This window comes from Anarhichas minor, unplaced genomic scaffold (genome assembly GCF_050575085.1).
Source record: "Anarhichas minor isolate MPS153535 unplaced genomic scaffold, ASM5057508v1 ptg000011l, whole genome shotgun sequence".
NCBI lineage: Eukaryota > Metazoa > Chordata > Actinopteri > Perciformes > Anarhichadidae > Anarhichas > Anarhichas minor.
The window spans coordinates 10,206,091-10,232,812 of record NW_027466457.1 but is presented as its reverse complement, the minus strand read 5'-3'; the positions used below and the strand labels follow the sequence as shown (position 1 = coordinate 10,232,812).

Genomic DNA, 26,722 nt, shown 5'->3' with positions numbered 1-26,722 from the left:
GTTAGCTGAAAGTGAGCCCTTCATGTCTACATGGAGCTAGTCCTCTTCACAGAGTCTGCCATATTTCTACCGTAAGCCAGAATGGACAAGCCAACCTCTGGCTCTAGAGAGATCATTTCATCACGTTTTTGCATTACCTGACGGCCACTGTAGTTCTCCGACACACTTGTGAACGAATGCAACCAACTGAATACCCCTCGACTCACTCCTCCCTTTCAAAAAATGCGGTAATGTGAGCTGCCGAAGGCAAAAAAAAAGTTTGAAAAGTCTGGACTGAATGACCTAATAACCATAGTGTTGTTCTTTTTAAAATAGCCCCGTAGTGGTCTTTTTATTTACACAAATTGAATAGAGGTAGAACCATCTGTATTATTTACAAATTTACATTCAAAGTACAGTTACATAATATATACAGTGACATAATCCTAGCAAACTACTTCATGTTCCCTCTGGTTTCAATTAAGTATCACAAGATCTATGATGAAGTCCCACTTACTTGGCCATGACGAGCAAGCCAGGTTCATGTTTATTTTAAGCTCCATGAAGCAACACTTTTGATATTATCACTGATTCAAAGTAATGTGAAATTGTTCTGTGGCCAAACATTCTGGGAATGCATTGTTAAGGTGGGCTGAGCTATGCTGGAAGTTATGCGAGGTCACGTTATCAGACTCCACGTAGTAATACGGAGATTAAAAGATAAAGATAATAAGAGAGTATGTACATGCTCACAGTCCTGAGAAGAGGACAAATTGATTCATATCACCTGTGTGGGTTTACACTAGTTGTTACGGGTGTTTGTCCTTCATGCAGACTGTATGGGTGAGACTCATCTACTTCCAGGAGAAGACGGGTGTTTTTGCAGCAAAGGGTTTAAATGAAAGTAAATGCCGGACTTAACATTAATTTGGTGGCCTTAAACATAACTCCAGTGGATGTGTAAGCTTACAGTTGTTTACCGCCAGGTTAGCCAGAACATCATGATGAGATCATGGTACATGTTTCAACACTGTCAAATGTGCCTGGGCAAGCAGTCTGATTATTCAAGTTAAGAAATCTCTCTAGTCTTGAAGTGTTATGACATTTGATCTGTGCTGCTCTTCTGCTCTTCACTTCAACATCCTGTCATATGACTTTCCGGAGAGGAGATGTCAGCAGACATAACTGGTCTCGAATTAACCTTCTAAAGAGCTGCGCCTTAAGTTTCACACAGGTGATTCAATTTCAATAACTTGAGGTGGCATGTAGGACAAAAAACGTATGATGCGATTGGGCAAGTTCAGTTGGGAAACGACTTCCCGTGCTCTGCTGCCGAGAGCTCCTCTCACAGCCACTCTGCTGATCTGCTGTAGACTGAGAGGGTTATCTACGGAAGAGGAAACAACAGAGATGAGATGATCTATATATTGACAGTGACAGCATGCTGGCTTAAAATAAACACACTTACTCTCATATAACTCAAGGCAGAGATAAGGGGTAGAGCCCAGACTGGTGTAGTGGATGGGTTTTTTGTTCAGGTTATCTCTGGCGTACACGTTCCCCCCAAACTCCACAAGTAGATCAATCAAGTCAGCGCTCTTGGATTTGGCTGCATGATGAAGGGCCGTCTCATGTAACTTGGCAGCATTCACATTTGCCCCTTTTGGGGAAAAGTAAGAGAAAATTGTATGAAGAAGGAGAAATACTTCTTGTTTGTAGCATTTGTGTTTTTACGCTAATTGCAAATGCATTATAATCAATAATCATTGGACCCAAAAATATTTATTTTGACCCAGAAGACAAACTTGACCTCACCTGCATTGAGGAGAACTTTGGCGCAGTCATAATGTTTCCTTGCACAGGATACGTGAAGCGGCGTCCCATAGTGGCAGTCGTGGGCCTCCATGAAAGCTCCTTGATCAATCAGGAACTGAACACAATCGGAATTTCCTATTGGGAGAGACGGAATAAATAAAGTCGGTTTAGAACTAAATTAAAGGCTCTAAGAGAAGTTAATGTAGATATGGTACTCCAACCAGAAATTCGGTCTTAAGTATCAAACACCCAATTCCTGTGGGCTTTAAAAGGTGGCTGCATATTGTAGTTTCCTTCACAGAGTACTGAAGCTGTTGTTCAGCATGAATAGATTTTGAGTTTCACTTTAAAGCTTTCTTCTTACTCGTCACTTCCATGTTCAAAGCAATGCTGCAATCATTCCAGTGTGTTCCAATTCCTAGGCAAGCATAACCAGTCCACTTTTGTCCCATAGGCTTACTGGTAATTGTGTAATTAGTTTCTGATTCATTGCTAGCTCTAAAAAGGCTTTTAATTAATAAGCAAGAGCTCTGGTACTGTATTTGTTTTCCCCATTTCTGCACTCTCTTCCTGTTTTGTGTTCCACGTCCCTGCCTCTTGGAGAAATGTCCTATTACAGGAGACTTTTAAAAAGTTTTAAACTTGTTACAACATGTATGAACTTAGCCTTGAGCCAGATGTGTTCCCGGCTCTATTCAGGAAAAACACTGACTCCCTTCGTGAAGGTACAGCCTGCTAGAAACATAACTAGTTCCCCCACCTTTCACCTGCATTGACACAACACAAGCACTGTTTAGAAACAGGTTTGGCAATGCAGGACAACTGAAACAAAGACCTCTTGATAATGCACAGATACAGGACTCAACATACATACATTCCTGTGCGATGTTGTATGCAACAAGACACACCTCCCATGCAAGCCTCATGAAGTGGTGAGAAGGTAAACAGTGGAGGATTAACTGTTGCTCCGTACTCCAACAGCAGCTTGACACATTCAAGGCTACCCGCTGCACAGGCATCACACAGCGGCGTGCTTCCATCGATGTTACGAGCGTCCACCTGGAAGACACAGATACAGTCAATAAACAAGAGTCCCTCGTGCACTGATGGGGGAAGCCATCTATGACACCATCTCACCTGTGCACCAGCGTCCAGCAGCAGTCTGACGCATTGGGTCTGTCCCTGTATGCACGCCTCATGCAGCGGGGTGATGGAGTCGATTGCCACAATGTTAACCGCTGCACCGCCCAGGATCAGCTGTTGCAGCTGGAGGGCCTGGCCCTGTGCAGCGGCCACATGCACCGCTGACCGGTCAGTCCAGAATCCAAGACCATGAGCTGCAAATATGTGAAGCCAAACAATACCGAGTGTCTGCATGTTGAATTATGATTCAAGTTTATTTAGTCATTCCAACCATTTAAATACAGCTGAAATATAACTTTATTTATATTTAGCCTCAAGCACAAAGTAGAGAAAAAGATCCACAATTAGTTTCCTCAAAAACATGACAGAAAAATAATAAAGTCACTAATGTAGAGCATGATCCAAACCATCACGAGCTACAGCACTAGTGTATTGGATCGTATTACATTGTAAGGTGTGTGTTACTGGCTCCATTGATCTGTTCAATCGCAACGAGCTTACCGTCATGCTTTCACAGGCACTTTAAGAGAGCATGCTAGCTCACAATGGCCTAGCTAAACGTGTGACAGCTAGCCACCATGACATCAAAACTAATGGAAACTCTTGTAGCTACCAGCCATGGTTACCAGCCACATCCGGTCATTCGCTTGGCTAAGCTACTTACCGATTTCTCCAAACAAGGACGGTCTGGTCCGAGTGATCTCCATCATTTCATGTTACCGTTTTTCTTTTCCGTCGACCACGAAGACTTCAGTCAAACATGCTGTTCATTTTGAGGCAAAAGAGTAAAGACTGGAAGGGCTGCATTACCGTAAAACACGCGGGGTGCTCAGTGAGAGCCGTTGACGTCCAGTACAAAACAAACAAAAGCTATGAACTCTGGGAGATGTAGGCGACTGACTTTTGGGAAATCAATCAAGTAAAACAATTGAATGCCATAAATATAAAAAAATATAAATACCAAAAATAAAAAACAAATGTTTATTCCTATTTAACAATGCAGGAAAAAAAATGGGAAAATGTATTTATTTACTAGTTTACCTCCTGGTTCATGGACATCAGAACCGCATGAAACTGAACATAATGTCCTACTTATGAGTTAACCAATTAAGATAAAGCGTTTAACTTGCGCAGTGCAGCTAAATATGTTTGGGTGTAGCCACAGATGGCCCAGAAACTACTGAGTCCCCCTTGTTAAACCATCATGCTTGGGCAGGTACATGCTGTGTTCGTGTGGTCTGACAACTCTGAATTTTAGACCCATAATTCTGTGCAAGTGGTACATTAACTTGCCATCACTGAATATATTAAAAGAGTATTAACATCTCTCATCAATTACAGCACTTGATTGTGAGAGAGGTTACCTCTTGTAACAAATGTTTAAAATATAGGTTTTATGTATTTTTTGGCTGGGCAAGCATGTTAAAGTTCTCCTGGTTCTCCTCGATGTAATCTCTGTTGCAAGCATCAATATGAGGCTGTTATTATGTTTATAGTAATATCTATTCTAGCTCCCTGCCCAGCAATATAATAATGCTGTCAACATTTGGTTCAAATTATCACTTCTGGTCTGGATGTGGCATCAGTCTGGGTCAAAGAAAAACCAGTTTGCTCTGTTGGTTTTGTTTTGACCATCATCATAGCGCCCGTCCTTTGGCCAAGTAGTGTTTGCAACTGCTGAAACAGTGGCGGCTTGTGAGATCCTTTTAGTTTTTTTCAAAATATGAACAACAGACTCGAGTGAACAGATGTTGTAATACCTTTAGTGGACTGTACCAACACACTAAATGTTCCTATGGGTTCAGGGGAATGGAAAATGGGAGAAATGAGAAAACATTCAGAGGCAACACAAAAGCAGTTCATTTGTACATTGTCGTTGTACATTTTTTTATTGCATTGCAAAAATAAAAAGGCAAACATGTATTGCACGTCCATGCAATCTCCGGTGCAGTTCCTTAAATGTCCACTTGAAGCTGGCTCTGAAAGCAAATCGATCTCCATAGAAGCAGAAATAAACCTATTTACAGCTTGGTACAAAAAACAGTTTGGCTCTCCAAAGCTATTATCCTCATCCAATGCAACTGAAACTTTTGTTTAACTCACCTATGTAAATTATATTAAAGCTTAAAGTTAGATCAATAAGGGCGTGTCCGCTTTGAGTGTCTACTCTGATGACAGGAGCCACCTAGCTTCACAAGGCTCCTCAGACCCCTATAGGAGATGTCACATAGACGACGTCCACTCAGGTTATGGTTTTGACGATGAGAGCCACGAGACTCAACCATACACCACAGTGGACTAAAGGGACTAAAACCATGTATAAGTTACGTAAAGCTGCAAAGAGATTCATAATATGGGGGCTACCTGGTTTTCACTTGGTTTGGCGATAGTAAACAATTTCATATTACACACTGATTTATGGCCAACATTAAAAACATTGTTTAATGGCATTTTAAAGGCCATTCAATTAGGGTGACCATATTTCCAAACAGGGACCCATAAGTAAACTGCACATTCTTCATCCACACTTGTACTATTGTATATAGCAGAACATGATAAACATCTATGTAAGCGCTAAAACAAGTATAGCATTATTATAATTTTAATCGTGGTGAAAACTGGGACATTTTGGTGTTTTATTTGGGACATCAGGTCACCGAACTTTAACCTCAAGCCAAGTTAGTGTGCACTTGTTAACGACCAACAGAAGCAGAATGGTCTTTAATCCAAACTCTGTCGGCTAATGGTTTCTTTTCACAAATACTTACATTATTATATCGACAGAAATTAAAGTAAAAGTTTGGTACTGCCTCAATGTGAGTGTTTTAACAGTTAGCACTGATCCCAACTACCTCCTCAAGCTCTAGAGTTACACCTAAAAACCAATGTGCATATACATATGTATTTATTATACAATCCAAATTATAACCTTACCCTGCCAGGCTGTTAACGTAACGGGTAGAAACGCGATTTTTGTCAATGTCGGTTCGTTTCATAGCTAGCAAACATTAATTATTCACTGAATAGAGGACAACACACACACACACAGAGGAGAAAAGAACCGCAGGCGCAGACTAGCTTCACCAACACGACCAGTTTGGTGTAGACTTTCAAGATGGAGGTTTCTCCTCGATAGGTTTCTGTTTCTATTTCGAAGCGGACTATACACGCGCTGATCAGCCCTGTGAGAAGACCGAGGATCTGTCTTAACTGAAAAGGATGTAGTGCCCAAAATGAGCGGATTTAACTGGACGTTTTTCCTCCTACGTGTTCGGACGGGTGCATATTTTCTGTAACTTCCTGGTTGTCGCATTAATATGTCAGTTGAAACTGCGGCGAAAGCTCAAGTTACTTTGAACGGTTCTCTCGTTTACAGGACTACATGGGACTTCATATTTATATTGTAATGTTTAAGAACAACTGTTTTCATCGAAGGGCAAAACGAGAACGACAGATGTCATAAGTATTCAGCAATGGAAAGTGGGAATGGTGGTGCCTCGAGTAAAGGTGACGAGCTTCTTTTTTGTCTGCTCTTTTTTTTTTTTTTTCTTCCTCTCCTCGTGTAACGTAACTTTCAACAATAAATGTGGATCGTATATGTATTTCCAAGTATTTGTGAGATATCCACCTCCTGTTCTCGTGTGATTAGCCTAAAAGAAAAGGACGCGTGGACAAGGTGTCGTGTCTCACAGTACAAAAAGTCCCAGCCCTGTGAAACTTTTCCCTTGAAGAACAATTTGCTGTACTTTCGCTCGTGTCGCTTGCATGTCATGCTAACGATTGTACTTGTCCTTTTGTGTACTTCTAGGTGTTTTAGTACCTGTCTCAGAACGGTCTGACGTCTTTCAAAGCAGTATTTTGGCCCCACTTAAAAGTGCGTATTTGTACGAGGAGTCGAGACGGTCTTTCAGGTATAAGTCCGCTGTGCTGGTAAAAAACACAGCACTGGAAGAAAAGGTCAGTGCACATCTTTAGTCATTAAACATTAAGCCACGTATAATGGCTAACCTTAAATATGTTTATTTATTAGTGGCACAGGGTTTGATGTCATAGATATACTTTTTTTGTGTGTAAATATTCCCATTTGATTCATGTATCTCTTCATTTGTATATCAAATCCTTTATGTTAAAGAAACATTGAAAGAAATAGTGGAACTAGGAACTGCTCTTAAATGCCACAAGAGGAACCTCAAACATGTCCTGTAAATGACGTTATCCAGCTTTCAAACTCATTTCTTCTTCCTTCTTTTTACACCAGTACAATGCGTTCCGTGAAAAGAGACGAAACGTAGGTTATTCAGAGGAGGAGCTGAAGGAATCTTACGGCTTTTTGCTGTTTGAGGATATCAACCAGGTAAAACGCTGGCACAACTGAGAAAATTCATGCTCATACAAATCCCAGTGATTATGCTCACATCGATATATTTGTATCTGTTTGAAGGCAAATGCACTCAGTGAAACTGGTGTGCTCACTGGAAACAGCACATGTACAACTCTGGGAGATCCCTCGAAAGGTAAATAATGTTGATTTATGTTTTTCCTCCTCTCACAGGGCAGTAGTGTCAACCAGTAGTGAGGTCACAGCGACATGTTAGTACAGAGAGCTCCACCACCAACCTACAGGTCATATTACTACGCAGAAAACATCCAAGTAAACACTTAGAAACAACTGTTGTAAAATATAGCATGCATTTACTTACTAGTCACTTGATTCAAATTAAAAGAATTACAATAAACCGTTTTATTTAAAGTTATTACCTTTGTTCGTGCATGCAGCCGGTCCAAAGTATCTGCAATGTAGATCGAGCTAAAGAGAGGTCCATGTTGAGAGTCTGGTTCACTCCTGCCTTTGAAAGTGAAAGCAAGTTTAAAAAGCTACATGAATGTATACAAATGAAAGTGGAAGACTTTCTGCCGTGAAACAGAAACTAAATGTTGGCCCACAGGATATGAATTGTGTTGAAACAGAAAGACGATGAATACAGCGTTTGTTTTGTTTCCCAATAGCTGTTTCCTTTAACTGTGATATGAATTCCTATGATGCTTTGCTTTATAACTTCACATTTTAAATGTTTCCTCTCAAATATTTTGTCTATTATCCCTCAAAACACTGTGATAAGTGTGGAAGTTCTGAGGTGTAAATCAATGGCCAAAGTCCTTGTTTTTCTGTAAATGTTGGTGTGAAACTGCGCACGAGACCAAGAGCTCCATTGTGTCACATGTTGTTGAATGTAGCAGCGTTGCACTGGGTTAACTTAGGTTGTGCTTCACATCCATGTCTGTTCTTGCCTGTACTCTGTTTATGTTCCTGTGACAGACTTCCTCAAATACCTTCACATAACAGACGTATTTATTTTTGACGTTACGACTGCATTGCCTAATGGCCGAAAGAGACATTTTGAAAGGTTACACAGTCATTTTTTATTTTTTCCTATTATGTCGTAACTTTCTTCACTTCGTCAGCAGCACACTGCTAGTGGGGGAGTATAACAGACACACCAAACCTGTCTAACCAGGTTTTATGTTTGACTCTTTGTTCAGCCGCCGACATTCAGACTTGCAACCTGAGAGAATTTATCTGAATGCGACCTGTTGTCAAGTTTCTTATCTTTGCTCACTGTGAATGTATTATAATAAAATCTTCACCAAAATCCTATCATCTGGTGACCATTAGAGGTACGGTCTGCTGCTGGGAGATTACACTTTCTCCTTTTGGAATCAATAAAGTTTGATTTGCCGTGTGGAAACTAAGAATTAACAGTGCGAGTAAAGTTTTCACTCCTCGTTGACTTTCTTTTTTGTCTTAAAATCTGTTGTTGGTGAGCGTAAAGAAATGTATGTATTATGTCTTATTAAAAACTGTACAAAGAGCTTAATGTGACATTGTTTTGAGTTCACCTCTAGCTGCAGTGGGTTCAGATCGATGGTAAAGGTGTGGTGTGTCCTTGACAGCCGTGACACATTTGTCTTTCCGGGTGTGGCCTTGCTGCTCTGAGTGTCAGTTGTTTGGAAAAGCACTCTGAAGTTATGAGTTAATTATTCTATTTTTTTTTTTTTTTTTAATATATATATAGTGTCCTGAAAAAAATCTCTTTCGTGACCATTCCTGTATTCATTTTTAAGTGAAAGTCTTCTGTGTTTACTCAGGTGTTTACATATCAATGTACTCTGACTGTCTGGATCTTAATCGCTGGTATCATGGGAAGTCTGGATACATTGCCATCATCAGGCTGTCAAAGGTATTGAAAAAATTAAATTGTGCAACATTGTTTTCACTCATGGAAAACAATTTATGAACATCATTGTCCTTTTGTTGTTACCAACAGGGTAGAGTTAAACAAGTTTTAGAGAACTACACCCAGAACTTCACTGCGCCCACTGTGGGGTTTGACTGCCATGTGTCCGAACAGCTGCCCTCGGTATCTCCCAAAACCAGCTCTTTCCTTGCCTTTGAGAGAACTCAGGTAAGTAGAGGCATGTAGCGGGTGATGGAAAAACATGCAGTGATAATACTTTGTGTCTTTCCTCTCTGTCTGTGTGTTGACACATCTTTGTGAGCACAATATTGTTGAGTACCTAAATGCATGGTGATAAGCGAAATATGTCTTGTTTTGTCCTCGCAGTATTACATGTATGAGTTGCTAGATGATGGAAGCAATGTGACAATTCAATCGCCCAGCGCTGCCTGTCCTATTGCCATTGTGTCATTTTCATATACGGATACCAAAGCAACACTTGAAGCACCACAGGAGAAAAGGTACTCACTTCAGCAACTCAAATTGCATTTCATACAAATTGAAAATAGTTAAGTCACGTTGATTAATTGTTTCCTGATTTCTCTTTTCAGTGAGGAGAAAAAACTCGGTAAGTAACATGTAATTAATGGCAAACCTAGTGTTTCTCCATACTTATTGCCGTCAAAAAGAGATACAATAGCACTGCCCTAAAGTAGTTTGGCACAATAAACGGCTCATATACAGCTACTGTCTAAAAAATGTCATTGAAACGAATACATAGCAATATTCTAATACAATATTCTTGTACCAATATCCATTGACTGACAAAGGAATGTTATAAATCTATTTTCTTATTTTAAATAATTGTTTCATTTCATGTTTTCTTTGCCCCTAGTTCGTCAATACTTTCCGTGGAGGGGCCAGCTTCAAATAGGCCCACAGGTCTATGATGTTGGGTTGCGATCTACAGCAGGGGCCTTGATCCCTGCAGTGCTGTAAGTTAAGATGTGCTCATAGAAAATGCACACATTTTTTATTCTTTAATGTCTTCTATAATTTAGATTATATAACTTAACCTAACCTGTCTGTGCTTTGTTTTGTTTTTCCATTTAAGGCCACCAGTGGTTAAAATAGACCGAGCCATTTCCATGTTCAATCTGCGACAGCTGCTGCCAAGGGCTGCCTTTGAAACCTGCTTTTCTGGTGAAGGTGTGCTGTTAGAAAATAATTGAAAAAATCAGCCATATTACACTGGAGTTACATCTTCAAGGAATGTCTCAACGCAATTCTTTGATTTATTGAACATTTCATTAATGAATTTGGCTTTTTCTTATGTTTTTTAGTCTTTCTGGATGGCTTGTACTGCAGTCTGTGTGAGTTGGTTTCTTCTGAGGTGGAAGAAACTCGCTCACTCTCTCTACTTCTGCAGGAGATCAAGGAGAAAGATCTTGTGAGTTTCTGTTTATAATCCTGCCAGAGATTGCAGGCCTTATTCCGTAAATTGTAAAAAAATAATAATAATAGTCACAAATATGCATCACAGTTAGCCCAAAGTGGTGTTTTAATGCGACAGTGAGCAACTTAAAGTATTCAATTTAAACTGATATGAAATGCAGAAAACAAGACAAACCCTAACATTTTTACAATTGTTACGAGCAAATGATTGGTGTTTTTATCAAAGAATGACAAACTATGAATTGATTTTTAAAATTGTTCACCATTTTCTCTGTCGATTGTGCTGCATTATGTGTTTGTACAATTTTACTTGCTATCCAACATCCAAAAACTGTACCTGACAAACATGCTCATTCACGCACAGGCTCTCACCATTCAGCTGAATGATGGTGGTTTTCTTATCCTGTTGCACTCCACCCATTTCCTCACATATGATGGTAAGCTATGAAAAGGATGACAGAGCACTATGCTGTCAATCTCACAACAAAACTTGTTGATTTCTATCATTTTTAACAACTATGATTCAAGTTCATATCAGCCACATACAGTATCTTTGTTTTCTTCAGATACTGGGTCCAGTGTGACTGATGTCCTGCAAGGCATGTTTGTGTTTCCAAACTCACAAGTCATACAGAGAGGTGATTACAGCATATGTTTAACAATGGATGTTTTCATTTGATATGTTGATATTTTATGAATACAAAGCAAAGATTTAACAGTTACACTTTCTTGATTTTTTTTTTTCACAGACACTAAATTTCGGGGGAAAAAGCTTGCCATCTCATCTGAAATCCTGCATGTTCTACCGGTGCTGAGTTATGCAGAGGGTGAAGTTGAGAAAACACCTATTGACCCAAGTGAAGAGCTCTGTGAAGTCTTGGCGCAGCATATGCAGACTTACGCATCACTGATAAATCCTGGGTTGGCATCAAGTCCTACGAGGGAAGTCAGCATCTTTCCTGATCAGTATGATGTACCAGATGCCCACAAGCACCTCTACTCATCTCCGGAGTGGACCAACAAGGCATGGCAGAGCTTCAGGTCATACTTGAGCAAACCAGAGTCTTTTCAACTGCCACTGTCCAAGGCTTCAGAAATCCTGGCCGCTGGACAAGAGGAGAGAATGGAAGACCTTGATGATGATGTCTACATCTGTCTATCATCTCCTGAAGGGCCACCAGTCAAACCTGTTGATATAGAGTCAGAAGACCAGTTGACAGGCCAGACATCTCCTGTAAACAGTGAAACACCTGCGGACACTTGTATAACAAATGTGGGATCAGAAGTTGATTTAAAAACTGTGCCTCAAAATGTTGTACCAGATGATGTGCAAGCTGGAGAGGCCACCAAAGACCCGAGCAAATCTAATCTGAGTGTGCTGATCAAAGCTGATGACACGGGGGCAAAAAATCTCCTGACTCCTTTGACATCAGATGACCTTCCTGCAGAGCTGATTGTCAGCATCACTTCGGCAGAGCAAACTGTCACTGGTGAGGGTTTAAGTATGATCAGTACTGTGTCTGCCACAAAGCATAATGACTTTCAGCTTTCTGGTTTTTCAACAGCCAAAGGAGTGAACTGTCTGCATGATGAGAGTGTTGCAACCACAAAGGTTTTGGACTGCCCTGAGGTCACAAATCTCACAAAAACAAAACAGAGGAAACTACGCAGGGGACATTACAAAAGTCGGAAAAAGGTATCTAAAGCTTGCATTAAAACTCGCAGTTTAAAAATACCAGTGGAGGATGACAACTTGAGTCGGAAGAAATACAAGGCAAAGAAACCATCAGGTCATCCTTCAAATAGTGATCGGAGGAAAGTACAAATGCGAAAGTGCAAATTTAGACACCTATCATCAAAAACTGGAAAGGTGAGCTCCGCTTCTGTTGGATTAGCAGTACCAGAGGAGAAAAAAACAGACCCTGAACAGCAGAGCTTGGAAAGCACCATTTTTATGGACTTTGAAGCTAGTCCTCTGAGAAAGAAAACGGAGCGCTGGGACTTAAAGCCGGTCATCAGCGAATGTGGAAGAATCTTGGTTCCTCATGGCTCTGTAGATTTTGCTGATCAGATTAAGTCTTTAAAGGAGAAATTTCAATCTACAAAAGATGAACAGTGTCCTGAAAAAATGTTGGTGGATACCTCTGTGAATGCTCATGACTCGGACAAAATGGTGCAAGAGTCCAGTCCTACTCCGGAGACAGCAGTGGGCGAAACAGAGGCCACAACATCCAAGGATGGAAGGAACCATCTTCAACATGTCAGTGATGTTAATCCTGAACACAGTATTTTAGGACCGTCAGATGATGGCTGTGGTTCATTGACTTTGAATTCAGAGAGTAGTGAGCTTTTTTCAAAGACTGATGGAACAGCAACTCCTCCCTCAGAAGCAGTTGAAGGAAAACACACTGATACCCTCTCCCCAGGAAAGATTGCCAAAAAGGGTGAATTTCTGTTGAGTAAATTAAAATCAGTTCTTCTACGAGGAAAGAGAAAAATTGATCTCCTTGTGTCAAAGGAAACAACGGCAGATACTGCCCAATGCCCGGATCCCTGTTTGAAGAAGGGCAAAGTTGACTCTCACTCTGGGAACCTGAAGAGTAATTATGCAATTACAAGTGTCCAGGACACCAACGTGTGTGTCAAGGAAGTTTCAAAGATGCTGTCAGTTGACCCTATTTTTGCATATGCATTAGGTCTGACCCCTAGAGAGACGGCAGATAAGATACAGAAAACTGATGGTCGGGATACTCAACCAGAGCAAACCATTTTAGACAAACAACCTCAAATCCTACACAGGCCTTCACCAATCTTTGCGCGAAGGGGAAGGATTAAAACGCTCAAAAAGCATCAAGGCATCTCTACAGAATATGTTAAAAAGAAATGTAAGTCATATTTATTCAATTCTGCATGATTCTTTTGCATGATTTATAACATCTCAGTATTGAGCATGACATCAAAACTAACTGACACCTTTCTTGGATCTGTCACCTCTGCATCTGTCCTGAGCATGCTATCGCTGCGCTTTGCCAAGTCTTTGCAAAGTCTTTGCTAGTTCTTCAATTGATTTTGCTCTTATCTTGCTTTTGCTGCATTTTGTCTATCGTATGCATCTGCGCCCAAATGTGGTGTTGTTGGATTTTTAAACCAATCCCTTTGTTTGAAACAATGACATAGTTTACACGTTGGTGACAGGTTTTCTAATAGTAATACATTAGTATATTTCAAATGCTTTCAATGTGCTACTTTTTCATTCTGTTACTCTTTTCTCTCTGTTTTGTCTTCACAGGGTGGTTGCATTTTCAAACCCCAGCTTGTTATGCCAGTGAAAAACTCAAATTCAAAGAGTATACTAGGGATAATTCTGTCAGGAAGACTGTTAAGGAAAAAATTAACAGTGCTTGCTCATCTACAGATGCTTTGAGCTTACTTGCTGACTTGGCACTCAGTGCCAGTAATGACCAGGTTCCACCACAACCTGACCCAGCACTTGAGAGAAAAACTGAGACAAGTTTGAAGAACTGTGACCTTTCGAAAGATCTTACCAGTCCTGAGCAAGAGTCAGTTCTTCATTCTCTGCTTAGACAGCCTGCTGCTAGATCCATGCAGCCTCTTGAGTCTACTTCACCAAACCCTCTTGTGGAAGGCAGTGAATGGGTTGGTTTGGTATCTAAAGAACATGCTTACTCATTGCCCCCGTCTTCCTCTCTACTGTTGGGTTTGCCAGGTACACCTTTCCCGGTATCCCCTTTAAGTGGTTCTACCAGACTGCTGCGCCATCACCAGACAATGTATGGCAATGGAATTAAAACACTACACACCTCTGTTGGCCAGGAGGACAGTAGTGAACAAAACCACAGGACTCCAGAATACCTGAAAAAACACATGGTGCGAAGAAGAAAGTTCAGACAGTCCCGCACCTTTGTTAACAAGGATGGATCTATCCAAGTCACAAAGCAATGGAAAGAAGACTATGACTTTAATCTAGACAGCAAGTTTACAAATGACTCAAAGGATAGAACCATCGTCCGAGCCTTACATGGGTATGTACATTGTATTCCTTATTTATACAAGAAATATAACGTAATAGTAAAAAATGTATCTTTAGACTTCACATAATTTAAGTGTTGTACGTTTGTATCTAGTTGACAAAAATGGTAAATATGTGGTAAAGTGGACTTTTAGTTCAGATGTGATTCAACTGAAAGAGCTAATTTTTGTGCATTTCACATCTTCGATAGCCCATGGGATTTCTCACTGCAAGACACCAATGAAGAAGTGCGGCTCATCGTCCACATGTGGATAGGTCTGTTCTACAGCCGGTCAACAGACAGGTTCTTTCATGTTGACTCATACCCATGTTCAGAAGAGAGTGATTCTTTGGAGGTGTCAAGTGGAATGGTTTCTGCTCCAGCTCAGTCTGAGCTCAAGGCCAATTCATTTGCTCCTTTCCCTAGTATTACAGACACTTTGATTTCAAAAGCTTTGGACTTCAGCAAAAAAGATGACTCTATGTTGGACCAAGGATCAGGGATTTTGGACTTGTCACTGAGAAACTCCAATTCCGAGATTGTCAGTCCAGATCCACAAGTCAACAAAAAGGAGACTTCTGTGTCCATTGATCGGAAAGAAGCAAGTGAAACATTAAACACACTCGAGTCATCCGTGGGACCACAGGAGGCAATCGCAAAACAGGTTGGGTTCTAATGTTAATGTTACATTAAAGACAAACTATTATGCATTTGTTTTTGTCATGGTTTTGAGATGGTATTTACGATATAGATCAATAAATGATCAGATTAGTTTGCTTGCCATGCAGTAATAAACATACAATAATTTACATAATTAAGGGACTACCAATAGAGAACTATTGAAGATATTGGGGTCAGATGGATTGGAAAATCCACTGTTTTTCTGTCAGAGTGCTATGGCATCTGAATGGCAGTCACAAGCTCCCTCTGCAAATCCGCTCAGACATTTTGTCCATAGCTCTTAACAGGTGTCTCTGCAATGGAGACTTTGAACAGGGCTCTCTCAGACATCATGTCCCTTGGGATGCTGAAAAATCTTGAGTCCCTGAAAGACTTCCAGAGTTCAATTCACTACTCCTTTTAGGTTTATTCTGTCAATCTAACAGGTTCTACTGTTCCACCATCTGATATAAACACTATGAAATGCTATTTGGCACATAAGAACAAACAAAAAGGGGGCTATCCTTTTATTCTCTGGGGGGGATACTCCAACACATCAGCATACAACCAGGATGTTGAGTATCCTCACATCCACAAGGCCAGCACCCTGGACAACTCCAGACAAGGAGAGTTCAGCTTCTATCCAGGAGCTGAGAAATGTGCCCAACTGCGTATAGTCCATTAAAGGTGAAATTCTACATACTGATTGCTGATTTCAGTGGTTAGTGATCAACTAGACAAGGCCTTCACCTTTGCCTGTTGCCCAAACTAACAGTGTTCTAGACCATTCCTTTCCTTGTGGTTGGTGACCCCTGAACAGAAAAGGCCCTGCCTTTTTTTTGGGCTCAGGCTGGCAAAGTTGCATTGGGCCAGGCCCAGCTGAAAGGCAATCCTGTAAAAACTTCCCTCCCAGGCTTGGCTTCAAGAAGCAGCCCCATTTTCCATATTCCGGATAACGTGGCTATGTCCTGTTTTGGACTTCTCAGAAGGGGGTTCATACCACTCCTTTTATGGCCTATAGACATTGATCAATTGGCAATGGGAGAGCCTACCAAGAACTATTGTCCATGATAACACAGCTCCCATGCAAACCCCTCAATCATCAATGCATACTCCTGGTAGAGCAGAAATAGATTATCTGCAGTTGACCTAAGGGTGAGCTTCAGAGATGGCCAATCACATCTTCCTTTAACCCTCCCTAATGGGCAGTCTAATGGATGTCCATCCCACCTTCTAAAGCACCCAATGGTTTGCAGTAGCAGTGTCTTAACATGTCCGTCTCGTGCCGCCCTCTGGTGATGCACACATTTACCATATGGACTGTGCATACCATGCTGCTGATGTAGTGTATGATTGCTATAGGGATTTAACCAACTGACAGGGGATGCCTTCAAACATCCTATTTATTGTATTATGGCTCTGTGCGATTGGTGGGCATAAAATGGATAAGAGGACAGAAAATCTGGGAAATTTAATGCCAAAATGGTACTTTGTTTATGACTGATGCACCCGCATGTCAGGCAGCAACTATCTTCTTAAAGGACTTCTTCACCATAAATTTGCCATTTGTATATCAAATGATCATTTTAATGGTGAAGTATACCTCTAATATCTAAATTAATACAATGCATTTGTGGTTAACTTTCTAATTGTGATTTACAGTATTCATTGTTGAAATCTTAAAAAAATCCCTGAGAGAAACACCAGTCATGGTTTTTTAGTGAACAAAAGATATTTGTACTTGATATAATTCTTATTCTGTTTTTATTTTTATGCTTCCAGCATTCCAAAAAGATGGTACACTCCAGAGAGATCATTAATGAGATGAATGATGTCAGAAGTGCCGATGAAAATAAGAGGACTTGTACCCCGTTGCAAAATGCTGGGAGTCTGGAGCACACCAATGTACCATATTGTAAAGGTGATGGAACAACCATTTCTGTACGAGAAGAAATGGAAAGGGTATCCGTTCAGCCAGAAAATAATCAAACGGCTTCAGGAATTAGCCCCGTGTTACATGGATGCAACAATAAGAAGACGGATATAAAGGATGGAATAGAAAATTCAGAAGCTACAGAGATGAGTTCAGTCCAAAAACATGGAATGGATTCATCCAAATCTGTGACAGACGAAGAGGTAGACTCCAACAGAGAAGCAGGTGATGTGCTTCATACAGTTGAGCATGATGAAACTGAATACAAAGATGGGAAAAACTGGGAAGTGAAAGAAAAGCCATACCAAGAAGGCAATGTAGAACCTTCTCCAAAGGGGAGTCATACTAATGAGGATCCAACAAAAGAAGAATTGAGTATAGTGTGCAATGCAAATGGTTTGAAAAATGAGAAGCAGCTACCTCCAGAAGAGCTGAAAGCAGTTTCATTAGTCCAAAAACATGGAAGGGATTCATCCAAATCTTTGACAAACGAAGAGGTAGACTCCAACAGAGAAGTATGTGATGTGCTTCATACAGTTGAGCATGATGAAACTGAAACCAAAGATGGGGAAGACTGGAAAGTGAAAGAAAAGCCATACCAAGAAGGCAATGTAGAACCTTCTCCAAAAGGGAGTCATACAAATGAGGATCCAACAAACGAAGAATTGGGTATAGTGTGCAATGGAAATGGTTTGGAAAATGAGAAGCAGCTACCTCCAGAGGAGCTGAAAGCAGTTTCATTAGTCCAAAAACATGGAAGGGATTCATCCAAATCTTTGACAAACGAAGAGGTAGACTCCAACAGAGAAGTATGTGATGTGCTGCATACAGTTGAGCATGATGAAACTGAAACCAAAGATGGGGAAAACTGGAAAGTGAAAGAAAAGCCATACCAAGAAGGCAATATAGAACCTTCTCCAAAAGGGAGTCGTACAAATGAGGATCCAACAAACGAAGAATTGGGTATAGTGTGCAATGGAAATGGTTTGGAAAATGAGAAGCAGCTACCTCCAGAGGAGCTGAAAGCAGTTTCATTAGTCCAAAAACATGGAAGGGATTCATCCAAATCTTTGACAAACGAAGAGGTAGACTCCAACAGAGAAGTATGTGATGTGCTTCATACAGTTGAGCATGATGAAACTGAAACCAAAGATGGGGAAAACTGGAAAGTGAAAGAAAAGCCATACCAAGAAGGCAATGTAGAACCTTCTCCAAAAGGGAGTCATACAAATGAGGATCCAACAAACGAAGAATTGGGTATAGTGTGCAATGGAAATGGTTTGGAAAATGAGAAGCAGTTGCCTCCAGAGGAGCCGAAAGCAGTTTCACCTAGCAAGGCTGAAAATGTGAATGAAGATGTGGATTGTTCAGTGCACGAAGGTAAAGAGTTGGACGATGAAGATCACATTGGAAAAGAAGACGGACTTGATGAGAAAGACGGTTGGATTTCACCTGTGGACACTGACAGTGAATTAAGTGATCACCCAGTACCTATATGTGATAGCCCAAACTCTGTAAAGACAGATTGCGTCACAGAGAGTAATCCAGAACCACCATTGGATGAGCAACCATCTCAAGCTGACAACAAAGAAGATCCCTGCCATGATTTGCAGTTGAGAAAGCTGTGTGCAAATGGCAGTGTGTTGACAGATGAACCTGCCATTTCAGAAAAGTGTACTCATGCTCCATCAGAAATGGATCCTTTTTCTGATGAACCTGCTGTTGAGAAAAGTTCAGAAAATTATATTTGTTTGACAGATATGGTACATTATCAGAAGCTAGCATTACCCATGTCTGACGACAAGTGCAAAGATGGGCCTATTCCCCAGACAAATGACAGTGTTGAAACAGGAAGCCAAAACAAAGTAATGGTAAACTTCCATCAGAGTAGTGATGATCATGAAGATTGGGATACCAAAGCAATTAAGGGAGAGCAAAAAGTTGATAACACAACTGAAAAAGAACTATTTCATCATCAGACTCATTCCCCTCAGTGCGAAACTGAAGTGGAACTGACTAAAGAAACAGATCTCAAATGGAACAACAAAACAAATGAGGCATTGGAAAAGATCCATAGTGAGGTTGTAATTCCATTTATTGGAATAGACATCTCTGGGGAGGGTAAACTACGACCACATGATTCACACTCACAAGGCAAGGTTGAAGAAGTTGTTCAAGGCCAGGAAGAAATACCATTCATCAGTGAAACTACCTACCCTGAAACGGTCTTACCCACAGAAGTATGCAGTGCATCTCAAATGGACACTCAGAAGGCAGAACTGTCTGCTGGCAAAATATCACTTATTGATGCAAGTGATACAAACCATCTGGGAGGTGAGTCTGACGACCGATGCTCCACCCCTACTATGGATGAGAAACCATATGAGTACATAACTTCCTCTGGCCCTAGAAGTACTAGTGTTTCTGCCTTTAGTGGTAGTGAAACCTCCAAAAACACGACTCAGAAACGTCTTGGCAGAGGCTCAACATCCATTGAAGATGAGATGCCTCACAGGTCTACAGTTAACTGTGATGCCAACCCTCACCGTGATCCTCATCCTGATGTTGAACTAAGAACTCTAAGAGTTCTACGAAGTATCGACAAGTTCCTCTCCAAATCAAGCCTCGGTGACAAATTCAGCCAGATTGAAAAAGCTGATATGAAACGCACTCTTGATCAAACCACTAACCCCAGAAGCAAGAACATCACCACTTGCTTTGCGTCAAGCCATACCTCAATTGACTCTAAGGACAAGAAAATGAGCAACACAGCACCAGCTGTGGTGCCAGCCTCTACCACACAAGAACCGAACACAGAATCAACAGGTCACTTTCTTATATCACCTTTCAAAATTAAATTAGAGGAAGTACTTGGTGTTAAGTTGCAGCTACAGAAAACTGACTCATCAGTTCATCAACACTATTTTGAAAGAACAGATAGCATACAGGAAACCTCCCCAGTGCAAGATTATTGTCAAACCTACAGATCCGTTCCCACTATTGACAGTTTGGAAGCTATTAACCCAAATGTTGACCAGGATGTACATACAACAACATCACAAACTAATTTAAGTCATGAACCACGTTCATACAGTCAGCGTCCTATCATGGCAGTGAAACCATCTAAGAGTGATGAAAGTCAAGGGGATTACATCTCTAAAAACAGACAAATTGAAAACGCTGTAATGTCACATTTCTCCAAAGATAAACAGTTTAAAAACCTCAAAGTTACATACACCATACCTGCTACCATGCTCTCGGTGAAAAACACAGAAAGTCTCAAGAGAACTTCTGAAGGAGTAAATGTTGACAAGCAAGTGGCCAGTGAGGTTTCTGCAAAGAGCAGTTGGTTATCAAATGTTAGTGACAGTAAGTCACAAGACATTTCAAAACTCAACAAGATGCCCTCATCCCTCCCTGTGCAGTCTTTCGAATCTGCAAAAAGTTCCCCTAAGCTCGATGGTGGAAACCAAGTTTCAGTTAAAATTGAGCAAACAACTAAAAAGAGCATTCAGATGACTCAGAAAGACTGCTCTGATGCATCAACTTCACATGCAGATTTCAACGATCTTTCCCTGGGACCTCAAAGCTCACTCACTTGTACGGTCCATAACAACCCCCGGAAGAGATCTTCTTCTTTTCTGGAGCAGGTTTCTCAGAGGTGCATACAAGATGACCTTACCGAGGCGTCAATGGAGCAGGAGTGCCTTATCTTCTCAGAAAAAATGAAACATCTTATGAAAATGACTAAGAGGGGACCCATCAGCCAGCAGGACACACATGACAAACTGAATTTGCCTTGCACCAGTCCTTTGACTGTGCACTTTTGCAGTTTGGAGGAGCAGGACGATTCAGTGGATCACTTGACCACACATTTGGACGCACCATTACTTGTTGGACAGAAAATCAAGGTAGACATGTCTGAGAGGAAAGACCTGGCAGATTCCACAGAGGAGGACAAGACTTTGCGTCTTCAAAACATTTCTCAAAGAGCAGGGAACCCAATGGAACATGCTGGAGTTTCTGGTGTGACTTCAGAGTGTGCCAGGCTGTACAAGGCAAGGATGAAAGATGTTTGTGCTGTCAAAAAGGTCCCATCTAGACCTAAGCACTTCAGAATGGATAGAGGTTACCCAAAGACTGAACCAGGGAACCATTTTGACTTCTGTGATCAAATGAAGAGAGAGCTAGATAAAAGTTTTCGCAGTAATCTGAATTCAGTTGTGAAGAAATCCTGTAAAACAAAGTACAGATTCTACATATTGGTGACGTCAGAAGATGCCTTCTTTGAGGAAACCAAGGTAAGCCGACTTTTCAACACACTTCCAATGCAGTATTTCTATTGACTGTTTCTTCAAGGATATACCATGTACAACTTGCATTTCTGAACTAGCTAAAGTGATATGCCACCTAAAATGTAATTGTTGACAATGTTTGACTTCTGTATAGAAGGTGCCAGCACACGTTTGTTTGCTCCTCAATGGAGATCAGAGGTTGTGTCAGCTTGGATGGAAGTTTGCACAGTGGAAACATCCATTCAAACTTTTAAGTCTACCTCTGACGAAGAAGCGATTTCTCTGCTGTGCATCTGTATGATCAGTATGTTTCCCACAGTTCCTCAAAATGTGGCTTAATATACTGCGTCTGTATTAGTCCTCACACACTATCCCAGAACTATACTTTCTTGTGTCCTAGCTTACTCTGTGGCCAGCCCAATGCTACACTTACAAAAGTACTGTCACACATTTAGTGAAGATAAAGACCTATTAAAAAAACATTAAATAAGGTTAACATTTACACTTTTGGATGCCTACCACGCCTGAACTTTCAGTTCACTTTTTCTCACGTTCCCCTCCCAGGGCTCAGCCTACCAGTGGCTGTTGATCAAACACAGACACCAACACGCCCCACTGAGATGAAAAGAAGCATTTCTGATATTTACCCCAAAACTTATTTCTTCCTTTTTAATAAATAAAGAACTACTGACAATAAATTTGTCAAAAAAGTGCCTTCAGCCATACTTAGGTCTGATACAAATCTGCCTGAAATCTGTCCTAACTGCTTTGAATCCAAACTGATCACAGCCTCTGAACTTCATTACGGAGCATCTATGAACATGTCACTGCTCTCTTTCAAGCCTGCGGGGGTGTTCCATAACAGAAAGATACATTTTGGGTGGAGTATCATTAAATACTATTCCAATGAGGGTTTTAAAGGGGTTATTATACAAATCAAAAATGATGTCTGGCTATTCTTTCTTAAAAAACACATGGGTTGGATTAGTTTGAACATCTATTTTTGTGCATTATGTCCATGGGATTATGTCCTAACTGGCTGCGAGTGATATAGTGTGCAGCGTGCTGTTTTAGCTGAACCTTTGTCAGATTCCCTGTTTTTATTTATTCCCATTGCTTGCTTTGAAAACCAGCAATGGAATAGGAATGGCTGGGTCCTAGTTAATAGCTGTTAAAATGAGGAGATATCTTTACTATACCTCCTCATTTTCACTACAAGAACCTAAGATTGCCAGTTTCGTACTTCTCGTTGGGTATATTGTATTTCCAGTAATTATCACAATACAAAATGGGGTTTGTTTAAAAAAAAATAAAACGTAGGAACATGGCATGTCCAACTCACCCATCTTTTAAGTGGTTACATCTCCAGTCTGACAGCTGATAGGTATGTGGTTTGTTTACGTGCCGAAAGGTTTCCGTTAGGACACAGTGTTACGATTTTGTGTGACTCCTATCATGTGGTGCATTCAGTGCACGAGGTAGACAGCCACGTTAGTGCTGCTTTTCTTTTCACAACCGAATATTCATATTCGAATAGGTTTTTATTCATTTATTTTATTGTCGTTTACATATTTGCAATCAAAACATATTTTAAAGCAAAACGAGATTCATTTTAATGTTAAAGCAGTGTAAGACTTGCTGATGGAAAATGGCTTTTAACAATTTGGAAATTTCTTTCTTGATTTTCAAAAAGGCACAGTTGGAGGCAGAGGGCCACATTGCTGTACAGCCATCCCAGTTCTTCCTTGATGAGGATAGTTCTTCATCTCTGCTCATCATCCTCAGGAATGAAGACATTGCAGAGCACATTTGTGAGGTAATTGATCAGCTGGTGAAAAAGAACATGACGGGAACAAAATGTCTGGCACCTTTGCGTCCTCCTAGTGCTCCTAATGGCAATTGAAAGGAAAACAACCAATCGGAGCCGAGGAGCCTCTAACGCAGCGGTCATGGCACAGTTAGCTGCTGATTCTGATTTAAAAAGTCAAACCAGGCAGCGCTGATCAAATATGAATCATGATTCTGTTACTGCATCGCCCCTTTCTGGACTCCAATGTTTTCAGAAACATTTTATTGTACCGTTAACTGTAGAAGGAGAAAGTTTATGACCCGGCCATCATATTAAAAGTCGAGCCAAACCCAAGTCCCCCCACCGGCCGGAGCAAACTTTCTCATTTTAGTGCTAAAGAGTACGCTAAAATATCTTTCTGAAAACATTTGAGGCAAAAAATAGGCAATACGGTAAAATAACCTTAATTCATATTGATCAACGCTGCGCTTTTTTCTTCTGGCGCGGTGGAATCCTGCAAACGCCATGTTGAGCACTAGTGGGCGGCAGAGGAGCCAGATAATCTGTCTCATGTACTACTTCTATCAGGATACAGTGATACTTTGAGCAAACATGATGAAATAGTAATTTTTTTAAATAAAAGTTACCAATTGACTGCTTTCTGCTATCTCAGGTCCCACATTTGGTCAAGTTGAAGATGTCACCAGGTGTGCAGTTTGCTGGAATTGATGAACCAGATGATGTTGTGAACCTCACCCATCAGGAGCTCTTCACGAGGGGCGGCTTCATAATGTTCGACAGCGCAGCGCTGGAGCCCCTCAGCCTTTGTATGTGCACTTTTTACTGAATACCAACTTTTAGATTTTGTCATTCAAGCAGCCATGATAAACTCATGATATCAATTTTCTATGAATATTAAGGCAACATGAAAACAATGTCAGAAATCTTGCAAGAGCGTAGCAGAACGGGGAGGTGGAAATGGATGATGCACTACAGAGACAGCCGCCGGCTGAAAGAAAACGCGAGGTAGGGGTTAACTTTGGAAAAGTAACCACAAAAAACTCTTGTTTCTCACTTCCCTATATAAGAGGTTACAGGTGTTGTAGGTCTTTTTTTAATGACTGGCCTCTTAGCATCGACGACAGTGTTTTTTCATATATTTTCTTCTATGTTTGAATTCATATCTCTTTCACAGATTGTCCTTATAAAAATGTTGCCTGTCTGAACATTGTGTCTCTTCTCACATCCAGGTTAAGTAAAGAGGCAAAAGACAAGAAGCTCTTCCTAAACTTTTGCCAAGAAGCTGGAATATTGGAGGTCTTGCCTTATCACGAGTGTGACCTCATGTCAAGGGACCTGCCCGACTATCTCACATGTTTGGTCCGTTTGCAGGTCCAGAATATATCGGCCCGTTACCCTATTTTTATTACCGGTGAGACACTAATGCACAAATACATTAACCGTACCGTTACACTCATTGAGCCTCATGATATTGTGGTTTTATTTTGAAGGTGTCTGGCCCATTTACATGACGGACTCATGTGCTTGTCAATTAATGTGCATTGACCCTCTTAAATACAGTGAACATAAGTATTGACATGTTTTTCGTATTCTTACAGATACAACAACAGACAGCGCATTTGGAAAGAACGGAATTTTGACGATGACCCTCCAATCTTTCCTCACGAGTTCTCCAAGCGAAACATTTACAGCCTGACCTGGAGAAAGTCAGATAACACACAAACTGTGCAAGAACAATAAAAAAACCTGCTGGATGTGAGGAGAAACCTGCAACCTATCATTTCATGGTGATTTCAAACATACTACATTGTATGGAGCAATAATTATTGATTTAAGATTTGACATGTTCTTTTGTTTCATTTGTCCACTAAGTTATCAGTCAGTTAATGGTTAGAGTGACAAAAATGCCAATATACAGGTAGTTGTACTGTGTATATACTGTATTCACTTTGTAATATATTTTTATTATAAATCGTTTTTTTAACAGTTTATATTTTGTGTTCTTTACAATCTTGGCGTCTTGCATTTGCAGCACAATCATTAGTGTTTGTTTTAAGTACAGTTTGACAATAAAGCTAAATTAGGCTGTTTTCAGATGGTGTATAATGTATATATTTAAGTATAATACTGCACACTGTACAGGTTGCTGACAGTTATCCTCAACTACAGTGTTGATAAGGAGTACAACAGTTTAACATTATTACTAAGATATTTGCTATGTTTATATTTGATGACTCCCTACAGAGCAATTTGACTGAGAATAAAGATGTTTCTTTAATTGTTTTGCTTTAAAAATAATCACCCACACACAACAAATCACCTGACTACACACAGACCATCCTAACTGGAAAAAAAGGCAGGTGACAATGTTAAGAATGGAAGGATGAAGTGGCCTGCGCTTCAAAATGGCAAATTTACTGTCTTTAGGATTTGTGTGTAGGTAAATGAATACACTCATAAACACGCAATGGAGAATCATAAGTAAGAACTTTAACCAGAAGAGGGCCTCACTTAGAATACAAATCTCTTCGACAGGAGTGTTCTGGTCAAGACAGCAGCAGCACGTCATACAGAAGGTTGCGAAACCCTAAAGGTCATAATGCTATAACTGATTCCATAAAATTGGATCAGCAGATGGCATGAGAAGGATAAAGTACAACTGATAAAACTAGAAAGGTGCAGTCAGTTGAGTGCAGACCTCCGCAGGGTGCGTCTGCAACCACCATTGCTGTAATGTTTGATAGAATCACCCTCAACTGTCTTAAGAGTAGACTGCAAGTGTATCACATGTGTTTTTCACTCGCACGTCGTGAACAACAGATACGATGTCATTGTAATCTATGCAGTGGTTCTGCACCGGCTCTATGCAGGCGCATACCGTCCTAACATATCCAAAAACAAAGTGAGCAAACTGTTTCCTCCTCCTGTGGTTGTGCTCAAAAGCGCATTCTAACATACTATTTTTACCAAATATGATGTAAAATTGAGTATGTTTTGCGTTCACACTGCATAGTATGTGGGTTTTGTGTACATGAGAAATGCCCGGATGTATACTCGCATACACAACTGCCCCACAATGCATTGCATCTGGGTGCCTTTAGATTTTCAGCCAGTTTAAGAGCTATTAATACGTCACTTTATTATGTTTTAATATATTTTCATAAGAGAAGGTAGTCGCTTGAATTCCCAATTTGTAGTCAGTTTATCCAAATAACACTTGAAATTTGCTGCAAACTGTTTTTGGAGATGTGAGAGACGCTGGCAAGGGTTCCTTATGTGTGAACAGTGCACAGCTATCTGAAGAGTAATTAGGGAGGAGTCAGCAGTATCAAACATGCAATAAAAGCTGTTTTGAGGAAGTATGA

The 26,722-nt window shown here is 40.5% G+C and overlaps 2 protein-coding genes across 4 annotated transcripts; one reads left to right on the top strand and one right to left on the bottom strand.

Annotated features, from left to right (window-relative positions):
- Positions 1 to 297: 297 nt before the first annotated feature.
- asb13b (ankyrin repeat and SOCS box containing 13b) lies at positions 298 to 7,790 on the bottom strand. Its single transcript, XM_076089348.1, has 6 exons — positions 3,602 to 7,790; positions 2,932 to 3,131; positions 2,703 to 2,853; positions 1,795 to 1,929; positions 1,448 to 1,639; positions 298 to 1,366 (listed from the first exon to the last, which is right to left on the bottom strand). Exons 1-6 carry the CDS (start codon positions 3,645 to 3,647, stop codon positions 1,206 to 1,208), a joined length of 885 nt encoding a protein of 294 aa, XP_075945463.1. The 5' UTR covers positions 3,648 to 7,790; the 3' UTR covers positions 298 to 1,205.
- Positions 6,024 to 25,635, top strand: tasor2 (transcription activation suppressor family member 2). Of its 3 annotated transcripts, XM_076089343.1 has the most exons (23): positions 6,024 to 6,444; positions 6,746 to 6,894; positions 7,196 to 7,291; positions 7,379 to 7,451; positions 9,085 to 9,176; positions 9,264 to 9,401; positions 9,561 to 9,694; positions 9,785 to 9,801; positions 10,069 to 10,168; positions 10,288 to 10,382; positions 10,517 to 10,623; positions 10,993 to 11,065; positions 11,195 to 11,266; positions 11,378 to 12,118; positions 12,194 to 13,513; positions 13,918 to 14,671; positions 14,870 to 15,323; positions 17,102 to 21,553; positions 23,241 to 23,363; positions 24,010 to 24,163; positions 24,257 to 24,362; positions 24,587 to 24,768; positions 24,956 to 25,635. In XM_076089343.1, the coding sequence occupies exons 1-23, from the start codon at positions 6,411 to 6,413 to the stop codon at positions 25,051 to 25,053; spliced, it is 9,564 nt and encodes a 3,187-aa protein (XP_075945458.1). In that variant the 5' UTR covers positions 6,024 to 6,410; the 3' UTR covers positions 25,054 to 25,635. The 3 variants fall into 3 exon arrangements, with proteins under 3 accessions (XP_075945458.1, XP_075945459.1, XP_075945457.1); XM_076089344.1 differs by having other exon boundaries at positions 11,378 to 13,513; positions 14,356 to 14,671; XM_076089342.1 differs by having other exon boundaries at positions 11,378 to 13,513.
- The last annotated feature ends 1,087 nt before the right edge of the window (positions 25,636 to 26,722 follow it).